Raw genomic sequence first — 24,241 nt, forward strand, 5'->3', positions numbered from 1 at the left:
GTTTTCGGGATATCTGCAGTGAATATGTACGAGAGAGATTTGCATGCAGGTAGATCTCATGCATGTTCATTGGGGCTGTCCTGAAAACGAGGATTTGTTTGTGGCACTCCTGGAGCGGGAGTTGCCATCCCTAATCTATGGCTTGCTGTGCACCCTTTATCAATGAAAATGGGGCCTAATGTCAATTCTTGTTTCATATAGCATGAGGTTTTCAGTAGTAATTCCTCCTCCCCCTTAAGGTTTATATAATGTGGAAGGCCAAAAAAAAAAAGAATGGAAAATGTCATCTGGCTGAAATACTGTTAGAACTAATATTTTCTTTTTTTTCTATCCAGAAACAAACGTATTTGTATGTGGACATTTGAAGTGTGTAAAATATATATTTGTTTGTTGTGTGACAGGGTGAAGGAGAGTTTTTCACACTAAAAAACTGCATGAAAAGGAATACGGATACAATAGACAGACGCTTCTGTTTTGACATAGAAGCTTCAGATAGGTAAGTTGAGTGTCACTTGCTTTTTAAATAGCATAACTCATAAGTCAACAAGGAAAAAAAATGAGCATTTTCCCTTGTGTAATTCATCTCTTGTTGTCTTCCTGTCATCATGTCTCGTCACTATCCTACCCCGTTTCAGCTCCCCTTGCCAGCTGGCTCAGGACTCGGTAATTGTCATTATGGAGGGAGTGGCCTTGTATTTTTTTGGCAGACGTTTTACAGGCGACATCCTTCATCATTCTATTTCTGAGCCTTCATTGTGGCCCTGTAAATTGAGAGGGTTTTTTTCTTTTGTCTCCATGTGTTCTCGACCTACCACCCTGTAAAATCTCTACAGCCACTGGCGCTTCTTATAGCTAAAAGGGGAGAGCTCAGTGCCTCCCCTCTCCCACATGACGCTGCGCCCTTGCCATGTGGGAAAGCTGCTCATATAAAGGTAGATTTTGAGTCGCGTGCGTTTGCTGGCGCACACACGCGGACGTGCCAATTTTATAATGCGTGCATGTCACAAAATTGGCTACCACATGCACGTGCACGCACAATTTTATATCACGATTCCCGAGTTGAGCGCGGAAGGAGGGGAATTTTAGTAGATATGCGCGGCGATTCAGTAGGCGGACTTCCTAAACCCCCTATCTAACTTGCCTCCCTTTTACCCTGCTAGCCTCAACTTCTAAAACCCTGCTGACTACCCTTTTTTTTTTTTTTTTAATTTAACTACTTACACACTGTCTATAGCAGAAGCAAGTTACGCGGTTGTGGGATCCCGGTGTGCGCTAGTGCATGAAACTGACTTCATGGGTGCTGTCCCAGCCCCCCCCCCCCCACGCCCGTCCCACCCCTTTTTTTGCCAAACTGTTCTTAATCCGCGTACCAGGAGATATGCACGTGGCTGCAGGCCTCTTAAAATCAGAGTGGCAGGTGCGCGTCCCTGTCACATGCGTATCTCCCAGATTTGCCACGCGTAGGGCTTTTAAAATTCACCCTTAACTGACTAGCCTGCAGATCTATCTCTTTCTCAAGAGCTCGCCAATTAAAAACGCAACGGTCCACAGACCAGAAGTTCATCGTTGAATCACAAATGCTTTCTTGGAGCTCAGAGCGGTTCTGGTGTGTATGCTGAAGGAGATCTTCCAAGGACTAAAGAATGGTGGATGTTGTACCTCTTTATAAAAGTGGCAACAGAAAAGAGGTTGAAAATCGCAGGCTGCTTAGTCTTACCTTGATTCTGTGCGAATTATTGGAAAAATTTATAGGATAAAGCATAAGCATTAGCAAGTTAAATGTAAGACATTGATAAGACAGGCTAAGAGAGAATTTGAAAAGAAGTTGGCCCTAGAGGCAAAAACTCACAGTAAAAACTTTTTAAAATATATCCGAAGCAGAAAGCCTGTGAGGGAGTCAGTTGGACCGTTAGATGAGCGAGGGGTTAAAGGGGCACTTTAAAGAAGATAAGGCCATCGCGGAAAGATTAAAGAATTTCTTTGCTTCTGTGTTTACTGAAGAGGATGTTGGGGAGATACCCATTCCGGAGAAGGTTTTCATGGGTAATAATTCAGATGGACTGAACCAAATCATGGTGAACCTAGAAGATGTGGTAGGTCTGAATGACAAACTGAAGAGTAGTAAATCACCTGGACCAGATGGTATACAGATCATTTAGTAAAAATTTGTAACTTGTCATTAAAATCATCCATTGTACCTGAAGACTGGAGGGTGGCTAATGTAACCCCAATATTTAAAAAGGGCTCCAAGGGCGATCTGGGAAACCACAGACCAGTGACGTCAGTGCCAGGAAAAATAGTGGAAAGTGTTCTAAATATCAAAATCACAGAACATATAGAAAGACATGGTTTAATGGAACAAAGTCAGCATGGCTTTACCCAAGGCAAGTCTTGCCTCACAAATCTGCTTCACCTTTTTGAAGGAGTAAATAAACATGTGGATAAAAGTGAACCAGTAGATGTAGTGTAATTGGATTTTCAGAAGGCGTTTGACAAAGTTCCTCATGAGAGGCTTCTAGGAAAAGTAGAAAGTCATGGGATAGGTGGCGATGTCCTTTCATGGATTACAAACTGGCTAAAAGACAGGAAACAGAGAGTAGGATTAAATGGACAATTTTCTCAGTGGAGGGGAGTGGGGAATGGAGTGCCTCAGGGATCTGTATTGGGACCCGTGTTTTTCAATATATTTATAAATGATCTGGAAAGGAATACGATGAGTGCAGATGATACAAAATTATTCAGAATAGTAAAATCACAAGCAGATTGTGATAAATTGCAGGAAAACCTTGTGAGACTGGAAAATTGGGCATCAAAATGGCAGATGAAATTTAATGTGGATAAGTGCAAGGTGATGCATATAGGGAAAAATAACCCATGCTATAGTTACACAATGTTAGGTTCCATATTAGGGGAGCTTCCACCCAAGAAAGAGATCTAGGTGTTATAGTGGATAACGCATTGAAATCATCTGTTCAGTGTGCAGCGGCAGTCAAAAATGGAAACAGAATGTTGGGAATTATTAGAAAGGGAATGGTGAATAAAACGGAAAATTTATTTATTTATTTATTTATTTAAGGGTTTCTTATATACCGAGGCACGTTTGCAAAATATCACCTCGGTTCACAATGTAACATAACTTAGCAACAAGCTTTACAATAATAATAATAATAATAATAATAACTTAGGAACAAGCTTTACAATAATAACATTAACAGGTAGCGGTTAATAGGGCAGGGGATGATAGTACGAGATATATATACAAATGTACATGTTAGTTTTAACAATAAAGTTATATAAAGCAATCAGGAAAATCAGCAGGGTGAAGTGAACGATGGGGGGGGAAGATGAGGAGAAGACCTAAAGAGGTTGGGAGGAGGGGGGAGAGGATAGCGAGGGTGAGGGTCAATTCGGTAGGGAGAGAAAAAAGAAAGGGCGAGGGTCAGGTGGGCGGTCGGATGGGCGGTCAAGTCATATCTTAGGTGAGAGACAATTCGTTAGTCAGGGTATGCTAGTTTAAACAGCCATGTTTTAAGATTGTGCTTGAATTTTTTGTGGCAAGGTTCCTGGCGTAATTGGGAAGGCATTTTATTCCAGTGGGCGGTTCCTGCGATGATGAAAGATCGCTCTCTAAAGGTGGTATGCTTCATGAACTTTGGAGAGGGTATCTGGAGTTTGGCCAGGTGATGCGTTTTTGTGGGTCTTGTCGGAGCGTGAAGCAGGAGATGTTCAGGGAACCATCGCATGTCATGGTTATGAATGGCTTTGTGTATGAGAGTGAGTACTTTATATAGTATCCTGGAGGCTACGGGGAGCCAATGTAATGATTGAAGGACAGGAGTAATGTGGTCATGATGGTGAGTGTTGGTAAGGATGCGTGCTGCAGCATTTTGTAATAACTGTAGAGGTTGTAGGGTACTTTTTGGTAAGCCTAGGAGGATAGCGTTGCAATAATCAAGTTTGGACAGGATCATAGCTTGCAGAACTGTGCGGAAGTCAGAGGTATGAAGAAGAGGTTTGATTCTCTTCAAGGTGTGGAGTTTGAAGAATCCGCTTTTTATGGTGGCTGAAATGAATTTTTTTAGATTAAATTGATCGTCTATCATAATGCCAAGGTTGCGGACTAGTAGGGTAGGAGGGCAACTGGGTAGTGAGGGTGTGGGGGAGAGACTGCGTGAAGGGTTGTTGGGAGGGGAGAGAATGAGTAGCTCTGTTTTGTTAGTATTGAGTGCAAGGAAATTATCGGAGAGCAGTTTATTTATCTCAGATAGCGCAGAGTTCCAGATCTTCATTGCGTTTGCAATGGAATCATTAATAGGGATGAGTATCTGCACGTCGTCAGCAAATGTCATAATGCCTCTGTATTGCTCCATGGTGAGACCACACTTTGAATTCTGTGTACAATTCTGGTCACCGCATCTCAAAAAAGATATAATTGTGATGGAGAAGGTACAGAAAAGGGCAACCAAAATGATAAGGGGAATGGAAACAGCTCCCCTATGAGGAAAGACTAGAGAGGTTAGGACTTTTCAGCTTGGAGAAGAGACGGCTGAGGGGGGATATGACATTTCCCCCCCACCCAAATGTGTGTGTGTGGGGGGAAATGTCTGTGCGTCTTATGGAGCGAATATAAAAAAAAAACCTAAAATACAACCCCCCACCCTCCTGACCCCCCCAAGCCTTGCCAAAAGTCTCTGGTGGTCCAGCGGGGGTCCGGGAGCGATCTCCTGCACTTGGGCTGTTGAATGCCAGTAATCAAAATGGCGCCAATGGCCCTTTGCTCTTACTATGTCACAGGGGCTATGGGTGCCATTGGTCGGCCCCTGTCACATGGTGCGAGCAATGGACGGCCAGCGCAGGAGATCGCTCCTGGACTCCCGCTGGACCACCAGGGACTTTTGCAATGTTGTAGTTAATTAAATTTAAAGGTTTGGGGTGGGTTTCCCCCCCCCCCCCCCCCCCCACAGAAAGAGAACGAAATGGTCCTCCCCAGACCCGAAAATGAAATGGGGACAAAAAAAATCTTTATGCACTCCCCAAATTTGCTCCATAAGACGCCTGGGAACAGAGCCAGTTTAGCACACCATTATTATTATTATTATTTTTAATTTTCCCCCTCTGAATCCTAGGTGCGTCTTATGGTCAGGTGCGTCTTATGGAGTGAAAAATACGGTATTTAGCCTTTGGGATAATAGAAGGACTAGGGGGCGCTCCATGAAGTTAGCATGTGGCACATTTAAGACTAATCGGAGAGAGTTCTTTTTCACTCAACGTACCATTAAACTCTGGAATTTGTTGCCAGGGGATGTGGTTAGTGCAGTTAGTGTAGCTGGGTTTAAAAAAGGATTGGATAAATTCTTGTAGGAGAAATCCATTACCTGCTATTAATTAAGTTGACTTAGAAAATAGCCACTGCTATTACTAGCAGCAGTAACATGGGATAGACTTAGTTTTTGGGTACTTGCCAGGTTATTATGGCCTGGATTGGTCACTGTTGGAAACAGGATGCTGGGCTTCATGGACCCTCGGTCTGATGCAGTATGGCGTGTTCTTAACTCTACTGAAAGAAAGGATAGTGGAGTATCTAGAATTTAGCAGTTTCCAGGATCTGAAGCAGCTTGGTTTGACCAGAGTGAGATTGTGCCAAACAAACCTGATTGATTTCTATGATTGGATGTCTAAAAAAAAAATTAGATCAAGGGCTGGATGTGATTTATTTTGATTTCAGAAAAACCTCTGATATTGTCCCGTGTAGGAGGCTTGTAAACACATTAGATAGCCTGGAGGTGGGACCCAGGCTGGTGGACTGAATGAGAAATTGGTTGAGTGATGGACAATGGAGGATAGTGGTAAATGAAATTTTCTCGGAGGAAAGAAAAGTGAATAGATGTGTGCCCAAAGAGTCTGTTCTGAAGGCATTTTTGTTTGATATCTTTGAGAGCCATTATTGCAGAGTGGTTAGAAGGAAAGGTTTGCCTTTTATCAGATGAGACTAAGATCTGCAGCACAGTGGGCACATCTGATGGAGTAGACAGAATTAGAATTGATCTAAGTGTGTTCAAGGAGCGCTTGGTAGTTAAGTTTGTGCAAAAAAAAAAAAAAAAAAAAAAGCAGATTCCTGCGTTTTGGGTACATAAATCCAAAGATGGTAACTTTGGAACTGGCGCACATTTATGCACATGGCATCGGCCCGCACCCATGGACGCGACCATTTTATAACGTATGTGCAGATATGTGTTCCAAATTTTAACTGGGTGCATGCATGTTTGCTCAAATCCCACTTGTACTATGTTAATCAGGGGATTTTAAAAGGGGCGTGTGCTGCCACCATGCCCAGCTTTACCAGTTTGCCCAGTTAAGAGAGAGGCATTCCAAACCCCCCCCCCCCCTCCCAAGTTTAATAGCCTTCTCTCCCCCCAGTTATCCCTGACTCTTAAAACCCCGCAGATGGTGCCTAGTTTTGGGGTTTTTTGGGGTTTTTTTTAACTTAAATGTCATCCATAGCAGAAGTAAAGGTACGCGGCAGGGGACCACTGAAGGCGCTGGGGTGAGTACCTAGTTACACGCATATCTCAGGTTCACGCTCCAAAACGCCCACACCCCACCCAGACCACTGCCAAGCCCCGTCCCTTTTTTTTGAATCTTTGGAATTGTGCACACTGCGGGAGATTTTGGCAGTTTTAAAAATCCGCTCGTTGTGCACAAGCCCGACTTATTCACGCAGTCTCTAATTAATGCGTGCACTGGGCTTTTAAAATTCACCTTAAAGGGAGCAGTACACCATAGTTGCTGTATCTGCGAAAGGAAATAGACCAAAGGCAGTCCAGAGGCCACCAAAGTACTGTGGGTCAACATCAAAAGTAATGAGATGAGACTTGCGGGCCTAAATATGTATACCCTAGAAGGCAAGAGAGACTGGGGGAGAAGACGCGCCTTAAAGATATAAATCGGGCACAGAAAGCAAACTTTTTTCAAAAGGAAGAATGCTGCATAAGAGGTCACAATATGAAGCTCCAGTGGGGTAGATTCAGGAGCAAAGTCGAAATATTTCTTCATGAAAGGGTGGTAGATGCCAGGAGTGTCCGCCTGGTGGAGGTTGTAGAGACAAAACCAGTAACTGAAATCAAGAAATCCCAGGATAAGGACAGAGGGCTCCCCAGAGATCAGCTGGAGTCCATGGCACCATAGCAGGACTGAAATTGGGCAGACTAGGTCTCATGGTTCTTACCTGCCATCATATTCTATATTTAAGTGTTTTTATTAAGAAAAGAAAAAGATTGGAAATGAACCCTGTAACCTCTTTATTCTGAGAGCCTGTGATTTTGGAAGCAGCGTGGGGCTGATGCAGAACAGTGCGCTCAGCCGAGTGCGCTGTTTAACCCGCGGTTGGAGGCGCGTGTGGGAGGCACGTCCACAGCCCCTAATGCTGTAAGGGGATTAGTGCGTCCACAATGCGCGTCCAACGCGCCGCGAAACTAATAGCGCTCATCACATGCAAATGCATGTCGATGAGGTTATTAGTTATTCACCCCACATGCAAAAATAAAAGTGCGCTGGACTCGCACATTTTTACGCTCAGAAACTAACGCCTGCCCAGAGCAGGCATTAATTTCTGAGCACCCCAAAAAGTTGTACAGAAAAGCAGAAAATACTGATTTTCTGTACCTACTCTGACTTAATATCGTGGCGATATTAAGTCGGAAGAACCAAAAGTTTAAAAAGTAAAAAAAAACAAAAAGCGCCGGTGGTCAAGTTAGGGAAATGGACGCTCGTAAAATTGAGTGTCCACTTTCCTAACCTGTGGGCAGCCGACCTCTGCTGACCACCCGCTGCCAAGGAGGTGCTGGGGCATGCAATTGACCCTAGTGCCTCCTTGGCGGCAGAACTCCTAATTTTAAATATTGCATGGCGCCAGCCAGGAGAGGTACCTGGGTACACGTTAGGAAAGCGGGCGCTCAACAGTGAGTGCCCGCTTTCGGCGCACCTTTATTGCATCGGCCCCCATGTGCAAAAAAAAAAAAGCAGTCCTCTCTTTTTAACACAGTCCTTGTAATTGATTCCAACAGCACCGTGACTGCAGGCATTGGGCTTCTGATATCACTGCAGGAAATTTCATATCGGTGGTAACATTAAAAGCCAAGTGCCCAATATTCAAAAGATCCTAGATATTCCTTAATAAAAATCCCGCCACTCTCTCTCTCCCCCCCCCCCCCCCCATTTGACACTGATTTGCAGTGCAGGCTGCCTAACTTGGGTGAGACCATAGGCGGTCTATCTTCAGTCCAAAACGAAAGCGCCTTACTTTAGCTGAATGTAGACACATAACTTTAGCTATATTGGGGGCCTCTGTGCGCTTTAAACATTGGGCTTAAAGTTCTCAGGATCATAATACTGCATGAAAAATATATCAAAAATACTTTTTAAAAAATAAATAAATCAGATGCTGGAGCAAAAATGCATCCTGAACAGGTAATGATTACTGTGCTTAATTACAGATAAACATAAAAAAAATATCTGCAGTAGTCTGCTTTTTTTTTTTCTTTTTTAAGAGTAGAGATGTTCTTTTGTTTTAAAAATGACGTGAAAACATCAACAGTATTTGTCATATCATTTTGTGATATTTCCCTTCCAAAAAAACAAAAAAAAACAAAATATCACTTGGCATCTATGCTATTTTGGCACACGCCAAAGCATTTCAGTGCATGCTTTTCACAGTATTTAGTAAAGTATGTGTGTTGTAAGACTCTAGCGCTCATTAAAACGAAACAAACGATAAACATGGAAAAAACGAAACACATTTTCTTCTCCATGTGCTCCCCTAGAGCTGCAAGCCAGGATGACTGTGTTGTGAATGAGCGGTGTTTGGGTGGATCCTTGGGTACTGTGGCAGATGACCCCGCCCACGGGGAGGAGCCCCGTGAGGAGCCACAGTACTAGGCTAGACTCAGAACGCACAGACGCACGTTGTTGTTTATTAAACAGCTTTGAAGAGTGCCACCAGAGGTGGCAGTAGTGAGGCAGTCTGGTAGTCGCAGTCTCAGGGACCTCGGCAGAGGGAGCCCTTCTCACTCCGTTGGTAATGGGAGGTCCCGAAGCAGGTTTCCCAGCAAGGTAGTACTGTGGATGAGAAAGACTGAGAGTTAGTGTACTCACTAGGTGTTTGCTGTAGATAGGCGATTCCACCAGGTTGTAGAAGTAAGTGCAGGCACCGAGGCAGGGAGAGCAGGCCCTCGAGGAGCGAGTACCTGTTCTCTGTAAGGCACCTGAAATAAAGCAGGGGGCCCCCAAGGAGCGGGTACCCAGGTTAGCAGTTACCCCGAAGGGCAGAGAGAGAACTTCCAGCGGCAGCACGGAAGCGGCAGAGTAGCGTAGACAGGAACGGAACGTATCCGACGTCAAGTCCTTGCTAACTCAACAAGCTAGCAAAATAGTAGATGTTATATACTCGGATGGCATGACGTCAGTAAGGGGGAACGTCCCCGAGGTTCACGCCAAGGGGTGCATAAAGATGTGGGTGACGTGTGCGCACCCTAGTTAGGTACCTGGGAGGAGCATGGTGGGAGGCAACACTATAGCCGTTCCGGAGATGCTGGAGAGGTCGGCTTGTAGGCGCGGAGGTAGCCATCTTTCCTAGGTAAGCGGGGGGAGCCGTGAATAAAGTGAGTCAAATGGGGCGAAGCTGTCTAGCACCGATGGACGTAACAGACTGCTTCTGTTCCCAAACTTAAATACCAATTTTTTGGGAGGAAAGAGCCACGCAGGATGAACTAATTTTGTTGAAATGCAGTAATTGAAAACCTCTTCCAAATTTGTGCACTGATGGGAAGAAAGACCATAATAGGGGTGGCCAACTCTGGTCCTCGAGAGCCACAAACAGACTCTGGTTTCAGGATAGCCACAATGCTTATGCATGAGATAGATTTGCATGCAATGGATGGAGAACATGCAAAACATCAGGCGAGATTCCAGCCTTCTGAAGTATCTGAAACAAGGAGGATACAACTGAAGCCCTAGTGGCGTAAGTTTGCCTTCTTAGTGGGATGTAACGTATGTTACATTTACATAGGTAACTCCTTTGAAAATTCACCTGTAAGTTTGTTTCAGCTCAGTCTAGCTGTTTAGAAGTTGAAAGGGGAGAGCTCAGACACACACAGACATAACTGTCAAGTGAGAGATAGAGCCCTTACACTGGCAGGCCCGATTATATGGAATACACTCCCGATAGAAATCAGAATGGAGGTGAATTTTAAACAGTTTAAGAAAGGTTTAAAAACATAGCTTTTTAAGGAGGCATACTCCAATCAGTCCTAAAGTCTGTTTTTATGCTCTATTTTACTGTTTTATGTATGGATTTTAGAGTTGATATAGTTCATTTTATGTTTTACTGTTTTATGTATTAACGTTCTGATTTTACTGTTTTAGGTTATAAGGATTTTCAGAATAGCTTATTCTAGGAGAAAGGACTGAACAGGAGTTTTGATGTACTTTAGGATCATTTATGAAATGTCGCTGTTTAAATTTTTTAAGTTTTATATTGATTTTGTTTTATTTGGCTGTTTTATTGTTTATAATGTATTTATTGTTGTAAACTGTTGCGATGGAATCCGAGTGACGGTATGTAAGATTAAATAAATAAATAAAATAAAACTGACATTGGTAAGCCCCTGATCCTTATGGTAAGGAGGCTAATGAAAGTATACCTCAGCGAGTAAACAAACTCAACAGCAGGATTTTATCAGGACACACAGAGGGCAAACAAAGTGCTGAAAGAGAACCAGAACTGACAATGGCTTAACAATATCAGGATTTTCAGGATGAGGGAGTCAAACTAAACCAGTTATAGTTTGAGGTTTCTATAATGCTATCATCAACTTTAGACTGTGATCAGGAGCTTAGATTAGAGAAAGCTCATTGACAATCTGGCATGGGAAATCTAAAGCTTTGTATACTTCAGGCCGCTATTGCCTGATGCCACTATTATTCCAACAAGTGGAAATTTGTTTTCACAAAATCTGACGTCTGTAGTTTTATAAATTTGATTGGCATTAAAACTAGGAGACTTTCGAGACCTTTCACGATTTCATCTTTTGCAGTTTAAAGAGGATAATTTTCAAAAGCATTTCCGCAGATAAAACAATGCTTTTCCCATGGGTGAGACCTGCGCCTGTGTGTCCTGCGTGTGCTTCAGTTTAAGGATCGAGGGGAGGCATTTCCTGAGGCAGAGTTGGGGAGAGGTTTTCACTAACGTGCACGCGTTTAGCTTTTATTTATTTATTTATTTATTTATTTATTTATTTATACATGCTGTGTATTTAGTTCACAGTCTTTTTTCATTGGCAGCTGAAGGTGAGCTACATTCAGATACAGCAAATGTTTTCTCTGTATAAATTAGCAGGTGTAATTGTGGTCAGGTAGTTTTGATGGGGAAATTTTCAAAGCAAGAATACCCACTTAAGTTCGCTTGGAAAATTGGTGTAACATATCTGCATATTTCTTATAAAATTACCTTCCAAAATGACCATTGCTGCTGGGGGATTTCTGTTGGTGTTCATGTTTCCTTATTCAGAAGAAGACTGTTATGTCTTTGACACACAGAAATATTTGGATATTGGTGCAGCCTTTGGGGAAAAAAGGTTAATTTTATCCAAAAGAATGCATATTCATGTGTCGATGTGATTTTTAGTGTAGCACTAATGTCGTCAAGATACTGCAGAAGGTAACTGTAGGGGCCATTTCCTTGCTTGCATTTTGGCCTAACCAGGAAATGCAAAAGAAATGAACTTTCAAACTGCCTTTTTTTTTTTTTTATTAAACCCTATAATAGAATATTCCATTGATGAGGTCTTTGAGGTCATATTTCCATTTTAGTGATGGGAATGCATTTCCCAAGATGTTGTGTATAATGTGGCTAAGGCCACAGTTATAAATATATCAATGCCACATGCACAGTGTTAAATAATCAAAAAGGAACCAAAAAGGTTCACTCACTGTGAAAAACGTTTATATGTATACTATTGCAGAGTTTTTGTTGTTTTTAAATATTTTTTTACATTTTTATGCACCTACACAAACTGTGGAATTCTCTTTATTAAATATAATAAGAACAAACTTTTTTGTAGAGGGGTTGGAAGGGTCTCATATAATCGTGTAGGCAACCCTGGCGTTTGTCTAACATACAATTGCTAACGATGGAAACTTTGGCTTCTAGCCACTTGTCGATCTGGACCAGGAGGGCTATCACTGTAATCTGGATGCCGTTTATTCTGACCTTACCGCAGGACTTGAAAAGTCTCTTTCTTAACCATATAGATGGTTGAGATCTGGAATTCATGGTGCTCTTATACTCTCAGATGTTATAGACTTGGCAGACTGCTCAATCTTTTGGTTTTGGGTCCCTTTCGGTGCATGGGGGGGGGGGGGGGGGGGGGGGGAGGGATGGGTAGGGATTTCTGAGGGAGAAATGTAAGATCACAAAGTCTATGGTGGTATGATATGTAAAAGAGTGCATTATGTATCATATGTCGCTCTTTGTATGTTGCTCGTTTCTGTTCCAAAATAAAAACAGATTTCCCATAAAAGATGGGAAGTTTATTCTGTACTCTGAGAGATAAATCATCTAAAATGGATTTGCTACCATTGAACATGTTGGAGATACAATTAAACAGCAATATCAAATAAAATGACTTGGGGCTTATATCCTGAGAAATTGAATGCACTTTTACAATCTGTTATGCACCCTTTGTAAATTAAATCAAGATTTGAAAAGTTAGCAACCTTTTTATTCAAAACCAAAATGTAGAACAGTGTAGAGGCTTAAAGCATTTCCAGGAGATAATGAATGATTTTAACTCATTTTATTATTTAGTAATACAAAACTTATATAACAACTAACTAACTTTTCAAGGCACTGCCATCCTATTTTTAAGCTACTGCTCAAACCCACATCATTTAAACTTTCATCGCGCCTAATACATTTAATTAACACAACATCTCAACAACAAATCATGCAATAAATCTTATAAAAACATTTATCTCAAAAAGGAGACTGTATTAAAAAAAACAAACTTCAATCTCTCCTATCATTATAGAATTACTATTGATCCTCTCATAGAACCATATAAAGTCACTGGTAAAATGCTCTCATAGAGCAATCCCGGTACCTTCATGGATGAAGTCAGACCATATGTCCTTAGAATGTCACATATTATGTCCCACAATCTTATCATATCTTTGTTTCCAAAACAGCCACTGAAAGTGGCTCTTTTCACAGTAGTCACTATGGCTGGCATGACCAACCCGTTGGACTGAATCCCAATGATCAAATCTTCACGTGCATTATCAAACTGGCTTTAATAACTCATTCTGCTTTGTGCAGAAACTAGTCTGCGTGGTTTAAGTTGAGATCACATACTACTTGCAAGTCATCGGGGTGATCTGTTTAATATGGTGCCACTGTGGTTTGTGTTGCATCGGGAAAACCATCCACAGGATTAAAACAAGGCTTCATGAACATTTGAGCTGCATTAAATGTGATAAATTAGATGCCCTTTTAGTCTCCCATTGGAAAGATAAGGGTCATCAGAGCGTTGACTTAAAGTTCAGTGTGTTGGGGAAACCAGAACCACATGGTAGAGGTGGTAATTTTGAAACATTTTTGTTATAAAAAGAACAAACTCTTATTTCCAAATAGGATATGGTGGCCCCTAGGGGCATCAATAGGAAGGTTGAGCGGGGAGACTTTTTTTTAAGTTCTTTCAACATTTTTTTCTTATTGTATTGAATACTCATAAGTACATCTGAAAAACGTGCTTGGGGATTGGATGGTAGTTTCTTTAAATAGTATAATGATAGTTGAGCTTTATTACCACCATGTTGGATAGACATAGATGCTGATATAGCAGGAAGTAATTGTGTGGATGTTTTCCTAGTTAGTTAATTAAAAAAAAAATGCATTTCAATGTTGTCTGGTACCACTATCTTTTGTTACAGCTTGATGTTATTCTCCTGATGCAGGCAATGATTTTTGCCAAAACGCTGCAACGCCGAAAAAGGGAATAATTTCTGAGCGATGCATAACGAGTTGTTAAAGCCAGTACAATTCTGTACGTGAAGATATAATCAGTGGGATTCAGTCCAGTGGGTTGGTTGAGCCAGCCATAGCGGCTACCGTGAAAAGAGACACAGTGGCTGTTTCAGAAAAAGGTCTGATAAAGATTGAGGGACATAATGTGACATCTAAGGACATATATGGTCTGACTTCTTTGATCAAGGAACTGGGATTGCTCAAACAGGCCGTCGCAATACGCATGTGCTCAGGCTAGCGCACAGATTTTAATCCACTGTTGGACGTGCATTTTGGACATGCGTCCATAACTCCCTTTGCAGTAAGGGGATTAGCGTGTCCAAAACGAACGTTCAAACCAGCGCATGGCTAACAGCACTCTTCACATGTAAATTCATGTTGATGAGGCTAGTAGCTGTTACCCGCTTACATAAAAAATAAATGTGCGCCCGACACGCGCATTTTCACTCTGCCCCGGAGCAGGCATTGTCTTGAGGAGTCCCTAAAGTTAACAGAAAAGCAGAAAATACTTGCATTGGCCTGTTTGAGAGTATTTTGTCATTGACTTTATCTGGTTCCATGAGAGGGTCAATAGCGATTCTGTAATGTTAGGAGAAATTGAGTTATTTTTTAACGCATCTTCTGTTTTGTGATAAATATTTTAAAAAGATTAATTGCATGACTTTTGTTTACATGATTTGTTGTCGAGATTTTGTGTTGATTACATGTATTAGGCGCCTGATGAAAGTTTAAATGACGAGGGTTTGAGCAGTAGCTTAAAAATGGATGCACTCTGTTTGCTTTTTTGGGTAGAAGTTGTATATATTCTTTGTCCGCCCCCTCGCCTCTTAATGTCAGAATTATCTACGTGAGGAAGACAGTTGTCTATAGCCATTTGTTATTCAGTCTGAAAATTAATCATCTTTAACCCAGCTAAAAGACGTATTTAATCAACTCTTTGGGATTTTTTTTATTCTTAATTACATTTGGACTATGTCCTTAATTGTTCTTCCACGATGAAAGAGTAGAGTGTGTTGTGTGGATCAGTGAAACAAAAAATAAGAGCGGTGTAATCGTTTTATGGCTACCTCTTTAGTTTGTGTGAATAAGTGATACAAACTCCTGCTTTAAGTACGTTTTGATTTGTTTTTTTTTCTTTTTTTTTTAACAGCACATGTTTCGGATAACTTTATTGGCATGACAGTTTTATATGCGTTGCCAAAGAAATATACAAAATGATTAAAATTAAAGGGTAGGAAAAGAAGGGAAAAAATTACAACGTGTTAATAAGTCAAGTCAAGGTACAGGTTCTGTGAAGTCAAGGCCAGTGCAGAGGGATTAGGTACCCTAGGCACCTTCTGCCTTGCACTCGCCCCCCCCCCCCCCCTTGTCATGCCGCCACCACTGCCCCAGTTGTGAGCCATGTGGGGAAGGTGTGTGTGTGGGGGGGGTGTGTGTGGAAGGAAAGTTCCCTCCGGAGCTGGTCATGCCCCCCTAATGGTCAGCGCCCTATGCCCAGGCCTAGTTTGCCTAGCGGTTCCACCGGCCCTGCGTGAAGTACAGCATGACGGACATATCTCAGATTTGGTTCTGGTCCATATTGTCCCTGGTCAGGTTTCATTTCTGGCCTGGTGGCAGGATAGCACATGTTTTGCTGCCATAGCTGCTGTTTCTCCTCTTTCTCCCAGGATTATTCAGAGTCTTTCTTGCTCATTTTTTTTGTGGGAAGTCTTGGCTTTTCATTGTCCGCTTTGGGAAATGTGCACCTTTGATATCTTACAAGGTTATTCATCAAAATGTGTTATGGCGTTAACGCGCTCGATAACGCCATTAAAGGCTCCTATCGCACGGCACGAATGCAAATTTCAGGAAGGGGCGGGATTAGGGATGAGTTTGGGCGGGGATTATTAAAATGAGGGGCACTATTGCAAGCATGCTATCACATGGGTTTAACGCCGGAAAAACCTACACCTTTTTACCTGGCGTTAAGCCATGCGATATGCCTGAAACTGCCGAAACGCAATTCGTGATAAATTTTTAGAATTGCATTTCGGCCATTTCTGGGCTTGGGGGGAGAGGGAGTGGAGTGGAGTAGAAAGAGAGAGAGCTTCTGGAGAGACTCCCACAGTGTGCAACTATTTATATGCCTATAGGAGGAGGGTCATTTAATAGCTCGAGGTGAGGTGTTGGTGGTGGTTTAGAGTTTAGGGGCCAGTTTGTCATGCAGAATGAGACATACGAACAATACAGTACACCTCGGTGAAGATTAGACTTCATTTGGAGTGAGGAAAGTCTCACAAAGATGAAATTTCTACTATGTTCTCTCACCCTAGCTTGATGGACTCTATACTAGGGTACCATCAAGCTAGGCTGAGATAACATAGTACAAAATTTTGATGAATCTAGGGGTTAGTATTTTGCACTGCAGAGAAGGAAATGCATTCTGTTTCTATTTCTCCAGGGTTGCATTGCATACAGAGTCTGGCTTCTTAGCGTTTCCAGTTTAGTTTTTGTCTGCATTTTTCTATTTTTAGTCTGTGTTCACTTTCCCTGTATTTGGTGAGGGTCTGCCTGTTTTTTTTTTTTTTTTTTAACTGAGGTGAGGTATTCTGCTAGCGTGCATTTTCTGTGGTAGCAGTCCAGCTTGGTCTGTTTTCCAGTCTGCCCCTCCAAATTGGAGGTTATATTAGTTTTCTGAGAAAATGTACATGGGTATGAAGACACTTGCAAGGCACTGTATTTCATGCATCTTACACCCATTGTGCAGATGTAAAGAATTCAGCAGAAGGGATAACCTACATCCTGGTTTGTTTTGTTTTTTTATTATACTAATGAGTCTACATTTCAGTGCTCCTCTGGTCCTCTGTCACTTTTTCTCCAAAAAAAAAAAAAAAAAGTACAAGTGGAGAAAAGACCTTTTAACTTTCCCAACTGCAACACTCGAAAATTTGCCAAAAGCCTCCTTTCAGATTTTTTTTTTTTATCTTGTCAAGGCTGGTGGTCATCCTCTTGCAGCACGTCTCTTGGGAGATCAGTAAATTCAGCTTCCTGCATGGTACAAATGTTATTTTCTCTCTTCATTGATCTGAAGAGATACTATATCTGCTTTTTCTCGCCTTTCAGTAATTGGCTCCCCCGAGTACACTATTAGTTCTGCAGCATACTGTACATCATGAGAAAGTGGCCAGTAATTATGTTCTGAGTGCTAGCCATTCGCTTACAGTACTTTGACATTGTGGATATCCTGCTTAATGTTTTTCTCTGTTGGATACATGGAGCGAGATATAAAGCTTCACTTTCTGCACAGGGACAGGGTTCAGAATTCAGCTGGCCATGTCTGGCATTCTGCGTGCTTGTGGGGCCAAATTTAGGTCCTCGGTGCCTATAGGCGCCGCTGTGGTGATGGGGTTGTTTCTGCTTTCTGCAGAGACCTCCTCCCATGGGCCTCTTCCTTCGTCCTCCCATCTCTTTTCCTTCGGCCGGTGTTGTGGAGATCCTCAGGTGGAAGCATGCAAAAAAAAAATCCCCATCAGAGCAAGGCCTGACCGGGGGCCCTGCAGTGGCCCCGCCCCTCTTCTTCCCACACGGGCTTCCTGTTAATAAGAAACCCTGTGGCAGGGCCTGTGAGCATACGCCAGCTCACAGGCCCTGAGCTGATTTATTAATTTATTTTATTATTACTGCAAGGAGCACAGGACCACCTGGATCGCAGCTGGCATGCTGGTGGCAGGACCAGATTGAGCCTTCAGAATTTGGCGCTGTAGACAGTTGCCCGTAGGCTTGAATGCATGTGCATTCTGGGAAGGCTTTGTAATGCACGGTTGCTGTTACTCAGAGGTTATTGACGTGTCACGTCAGCTGAACAATTCAGGCCCCTGATACGCATTCTGCTTGTTCTATGAGGACAGCACAGCTTTCCTGCAGTGTATCACTTTGTACTCTGCGCATTTATTTATTTAATCGTTTGGTTGCACTTGATTACTCATGTAGCCCCATCCCTGGGTGCAGACTGCAACCCGTTGATGCCATAAAAAACTGACTTGTCTCTTTGGGGCTGGAACCACTCCTGGCTAGCGCTAGCATGCCTCTCCCTTCCCCAGGGCCAGGATCCTTTGTTGGTGGGGGGAAAATTTTACTTTCAAGGCCCAGGCTGCTAGAGGAGACCCTCCCACCTTTGCCCTTGGGAGAAGGAGTACTTTTTCCTTACTCTGGACGCCTGGTTAGTGTCCAAAATTAAATGGTTTTACCGTTTCAAAAAGTCAGATGAGAATGGCACAATTAAAGTCAGTCTATAGCACCACAGGCTTTCGTTGTCTGTTAGTCTCTTTCTTCGGTCTGTGCAGGACTCTCTTATACCAGGACAAGGGAACGTCTGCCCTGCAAGGCTTGTAAAAAGTAGAGTCCCCAGGTGGGGCAGGACTGCTCTTGGAATGGCCGGAAGCCCCTAATGTAAAAGCCTCTGTCTCTGCACAGAGAGTCCCGACCGCTCTCTCCCCCGGGTGAAGACTCCTCAGAGTTCTCAATTATTTCTTTACTCACAGGTGGCTTTCAGTCTTCTCTTGGTTCAGACAAATTTCTGACGGGAGGGATCCAGGCTGGAGCAGCAGCTCTGGTCGTTCCTTCATATGGGCCGGAAGAGGGGCAGCCAAAACGTCCTCCCAGATCGTCTTACAAAAATTCTTCTTTTCCCAAAAACTGAGAATAATACCGGGGAGGGCCCTGGCATTGGGAAACCACTCCTTCCTTCCTTCCTCACTGAGCGCTTGGGAAGGGCAGGTCTTTTCTAACCTGGACTGCCCCAAACACCTGAGTCCAGGTGGTGCACAGGGATTCACCAGGCTTCCTACAAATTAAACTCTTTTCAAGGCCAAATTATACCTGGGAATGGCTAGGAAAGGCAGATTCCTGACCCAGCTCACAGACTCCCAGCAGGGTTGGTTGGAGACCTAAGAGCAAGTCACTTTACCCTCCGTTGGCTCAGGTACAAACTTAGGGGCGGATTTTAAAAGGGTTACGTGTGTAATATACATGCGTAACCCCTTTTAAACCCATGGGGGAGTACTGGCAGGGTGGGGATATCTTGGTGAAATTGAGGAACAGGGGTCTAAATTAAATAGAGCTATTGTAAGGGCAAAGCAAAAAAGGAAAAAAAGGACCAGTGTGGTTTTCAAAAGATGTGGCTGAAAAATTAAAGGCAAAACGTTTAGCATTCAAAAAGAGTAAGAGCCCTCAGCGGATGACAGGGAAGAATATCTGGTTAGCTGAGGGGAAACTGGAAAGCAAAGCTGCAAAGGGAAGAAAAAACTGCAAATGTGGTAAAACAAGGCGAAGGAAGGAAGTGCAGAGGTGGGATTGTAAGACCAAAGTGAAAAGGAGGAATGTGTGGCGGGGGTGACAAAGAAAAGGCAGAAATATTGAACAAATACTTTGGTCCATGTTCACCAAAGAAGGTTTTGGAGAACGACAGACAGTCTACAGGGGGGGTAGATATGGTGAAGGGGTGGACCCCACTCCCTTTACAGAATTTATTTTAACTTAAATAAAATTTGATATAAGAACATAAGACTTGCTATACTGGGTCAGACCGAGAGTACAGCAAGCCCGGTATCCTGTTTCCAACAGTGGCCAATCCAGATCACAAGTACCTATACAATAAGTAGATCACACGCTACACTCAAGCAGTGATAAGTAATGGTTTTCTCTAAGTCTACTTGGTTAATAACAGTTTATGGACCTTTCCTCCAGGAACTTGCCCAAACCTTTTTTAAATCCAGCTATGCTAACTGCCTTAACCAAATCCTCCAGCAATGCATTCCAGAGCTTAACTGTGTTTTGAGAGAGAGAGAATTTTCTCCAATTTGTTTTAAATGTGCTACTTACTAACTTCATGGAGTGTCCCCTAGTTTTTGTATATTTTGAAAGAATAAATAACTGTTCTATTCCACTCATGATTTTATAGACCTCTAGAATATGCCCCCTCAGCCGTCTCTTTTCCAAGCTGAACAGCCCTAACTTCGTTAGTCTTTCCTCATAGGGGAGCCTTTCCATTTTCTTTATCATTTTGGTCGTCCTTATCTGTTCCTTTTCCAGTGTAGTTTAAGATACAGCGACCAGAATTGAACATGGTATTCCCACCTACAGAGGCATTATGAAATTTTCTATTTTATTCTCCATTCCTTTCCTAATAATGCTTAACATTCTGTTTGCTTTTTTTGATCGCTGTGCACACTGAGTTGAGCATTTAAAAGTATTGCCCATTATGATGCCCAGATCTTTTTCCTGGGTGGTAACTCCTAATATGGAACCTAACATTGTGTAACTATAGCATGGGTTACTTTTCTCTATGTGCATTACCTTGCACTTATCCACATTAAATTTCATCTGCCTTTTGGATGCCCAATCTTCCAGTCTCGCAAGAAAGACACCAAAAGCAATTCTCTTATTTCCTATCTTTTTTTTTTTTTATCAAGGCACACAACATACATTACAAGAAATTACCTACCTTTTCCTAGCTTTTTTTTTTTTTATTATCAAGGTGCAGACACTAAAGAGGAATTCAGCACACAGTTTCACCTCTCCCCCAAACTTTTAAGTCCCAAAATTACCCAGCAAGCAATGCTCACCAATCCTCTTCAGCCACCAGCCAAATCTTCTACTCTCTCTACTTCCTCAGGACTGAGGATTACTGCTCTTCTCCTGCATTCTCAACAAATCACGGCAGTTTCCAATCAATATAACGTAGAACATGATTAAAAAACAAGTGAAATATTGACTTAAAGTAATAAAATCGTAAGATAAATATAGAAGATACATAAAATGCCATGATTCATAACCTATAGCAATAAGAAACGTAAGAAAAGAAGCAGCTCATAAACTCACAGCAGTTATAAGAGAGAGGGTTTGTGTGTAACAATATTAAAAGAGAAGATTATGGGGTATCCTGAATCAGGCAGGTTATAGGACCGAAGGCATACCAGAGGAGGATCATGGGAAACGAGTAAGGTCAATTTCCATGATGGGGTGACTGGTAAACTTAGTTCTAAGGAGTGAAATTTTATAGGGGTTTCCCGCATAAAAGTACATACAGCGTGTAAGTAGCATGATGTGCATGTGTGCGGTTTTGTAAATGTCAAGAGTCTGCGTGCATTTTCCATTTCGAGTGTGGCTGCTACCGCAGAAAAGTGCAGTTCAGGGACTTTCTGGGGCGGGGTTCAGAAGTACATGCGGTAGCGGTTGTTTTGTCAGAGATTTGAGTATTCATTACTGAACTTATTTGACCATGTTTACATTACAATGTTAATTTTGAACTAGTTTACCCTGTTCCAAGTTCCGTAACCTTGTTCTATGTAATGCCTCTAGGCAAAATTTTGTTCTGTTTCAATGTAAACCGATGTGATCTGTATTTCATACAGGAACATCGGTATAAAAAAAAATCTAAAATAAATAAAAAAATAAATGTGTACACCTACTAATTGACTCGTGTAAGTGAAATCAGACTTGTCTGTTGTCTGCAGTTTTTGGGTGGGTTGAACTGGTGGGGGATACGGGCGAAGTACTAGAGGGCCTAGGTGAACTGGAAAAGGACTGGTTTAATTGGCAGAGGTGATTTCAAGGATGCGTGCAAGTATTTTCCAAGCAGGATAAGTGCATACTTTATACACAGAGGCAGGAATTTTATAAATCGAGGTTATTACGCATATATGTTATATGTTTTTACATGCCTAAAATATACATGGGTGCGCCAGGGTTTTGACATGAGCAGGCCCCTAAAGTGAGCAGCCTAGGAGTGAGTCCCAACGATAGGGATTAGGTTAGAAACTAGTTGAGTGATAAGACAACAGAGGGTCAGGGTACATGGATGGAGTTCATGCCAAGGAAAGAAGACGTCTGCTCGGGTGCTTAATTAATCAGTTCTGGATCCAGTTCTGTTCAGTAATATTGCAGAGCGGTTAATAGGAAAGATTTGCCTTTGTGTTTCTGAAACTAAGACCTGCATCAGGATAGACATTTCCGATGGAGTAGACAAAATTAGGAATGATCTGAGAGAGATTGAGGCACGGTAAAGTGCTTAGCAGCTAACACTCAGTGCAAAAAAAAAAAAAGTGTAGATTTGCAAATATGGGAGAGAGCCTGAGGTGATCATATCTGAAGAGCTCACTTTACAAAACAGCCTTGCTTCCACTCGTATGGTTTTGTCTATGTTAGCGAGTATGTGGTATCAGGTATAGTGCACCACTGAACAAAACCCTTGTGTGACGTGAAAAATTAAAGCTTTGGGGTCGGAACTGGTTAGTGGGGAGTGGGTGGGGGTTGGGAGAGGAGAACCATGTGAGATTAAAATATGAGAAATGTATGCTTTCCCATTAACGGAAAACTTTATGTGCAATGGCCCTTTTTTCCCCCCCCCAGAAATACTATGCTCTGATAACCGTTTACAGGTTGTAGTTGGGTAGCTGGGTGTTGCCCAATAGCAATTTGCAGTTTCAGATTAGAAATGGATATTTCAGAATGTTTATGACCGTTGAAAGCTCTCTGAGGCCTTAAGATCTGTCGGCCCCAACTGGGAGTAGCTCCAGCTTCCAGCAATACAAAATCAGCTTTCATTTCCCTAAGGGGGGAAAGAGCACCAGAAGGAAAGAGAAGAAAATGGTTGTGAAGTGTTAGACGCTAGGCCACGACACAACTGGATTTACAGCTGAAGGAGCCTTGAGAAACGTTTAGGTATTTTGTATCCAGTTTTTGAGAAATTAATCTTAGCTAAAATAGTAAAGTTATTGATGCCAGTTTCCCAAGCCATGTATGCAGATAGAGAACAATTTACCTGAATAAATTGTCTACCTGAAAATTGCTGTCCCTTAAACTGCGTGAAAATACTTGCGGTGTCCCACACCTCAGGCACTTTAAGCCACATTTGGAATTCCTGGGGCGGTGCTTATTTTGGGCAGGATTGGAAAATAATACACGTCAGATTGGATTTTCAAATCTATGCGTGCTGTTTTCCACGAAAAATCTGGCTGCTCAAAAAGTAGCTGCAAATGGCTAGGTAATATCTTCCCACAGACTTTGCAGCAAAGCGTCCATTTTGAAAAGTGCCTCTGTTTTGTTATGCTACTATATTACTATTTTGGGTAGCATCTGTGTGCTCAGTAATAACTTATAAAAGCTGTCAACCATAGTATGTATGAAAAAGGGCACTTCACCGTAAATAAATGTATTATATTAGTAAGAACAGCTATGTTTTTGGATTCAAAGAACCATTAATTAAACTGCATATGCCAGAAGTGTCACTGTGTGTGCTGAAAGGCTGAGCCACAAAACTCTCCAGCCCTCTATTAACTACTAAACTTGGGAATGTCCAGCATGACTGTTGAGATGGGGAAAAAATGGTGAGAAAATTGAGTAACTTACACATAGAGAGCATGTCCTTGAATGCTATATTATCAGTAAAAATAAATAAAAGATGCATTATTTACTTTTTCTGTAACTGTTTTACAGACCTGGCATTATCATCACCATGCAGGCCCTATCCGAGGAAGACCGAAAATTATGGATGCAAGCCTTGGATGGAATAGACACTGTACGTATTTAAAATGCCAATGCAGTATTGGTAATTTTTGAATATAATATACAAGTGTGACTAGATACATTCTAATTTTCATACATCATCAATTTTGTTCTGGCTTTAGTTTTGTCTTGTGCTGAAGTAATTACAAGTAACATAAAAGATCAACATTCAGTACCATAGAATACAATTTTTTAAATGAGGTGCCATGTAGAGATAAAAAGTCTTTAGCCAAACGGGGCTACTGGTATAGACTCGGAAAGCTGGATATAAAACTTAGTGCAATACTTTTATATCAGCTATCATCAGGCAGTCACAGTAATTTTGTGCAACCATATTTGAAAGCATTTTCATGGTTTGGCAAATCATAGCACTCCAATTTCGCAAAACATCTACTTTTAATTTAGTTTTTCATCCTTTTAATTTTGGTAGGTTTGGTGGCATGAAGAGCCGTGAATTAGGTGGAGGCAATTCGCAGAAGGGCCATTAGGGTGGTACATGGACGGCCATGAACCGAGAAATCCTAAAGAGCTAAAGATGTGCTCTCTCTATAATAAAGGAAGGAAATGGGAGATAGCAAATATTTGCATATCTAGCAGTTGTCAGTAATGTACTGGAAG

General features: G+C 42.0%; 1 protein-coding gene across 5 annotated transcripts in view; it reads left to right on the forward strand.

The window, feature by feature from the left end:
* ARHGAP10 (Rho GTPase activating protein 10) overlaps window positions 1-24,241 on the forward strand; it is a 626,731-nt gene that overhangs the window by 286,341 nt on the left and 316,149 nt on the right. For all 5 annotated transcript variants that reach the window (XR_003857144.1, XM_029604362.1, XM_029604453.1 and 2 more), the window contains 2 exons: window positions 402-496; window positions 23,555-23,636. Coding sequence is in view for 4 of the 5 variants with exons in the window: in XM_029604362.1 (XP_029460222.1) it covers window positions 402-496; window positions 23,555-23,636 (177 nt within the window). In the remaining variant the exon portion in view is untranslated. The remainder of the gene's footprint in view (window positions 1-401; window positions 497-23,554; window positions 23,637-24,241) is intronic.

The sequence above is a fragment of the Rhinatrema bivittatum genome, chromosome 1 (assembly GCF_901001135.1).
Source record: "Rhinatrema bivittatum chromosome 1, aRhiBiv1.1, whole genome shotgun sequence".
Taxonomy (NCBI): Eukaryota; Metazoa; Chordata; class Amphibia; order Gymnophiona; family Rhinatrematidae; genus Rhinatrema; species Rhinatrema bivittatum.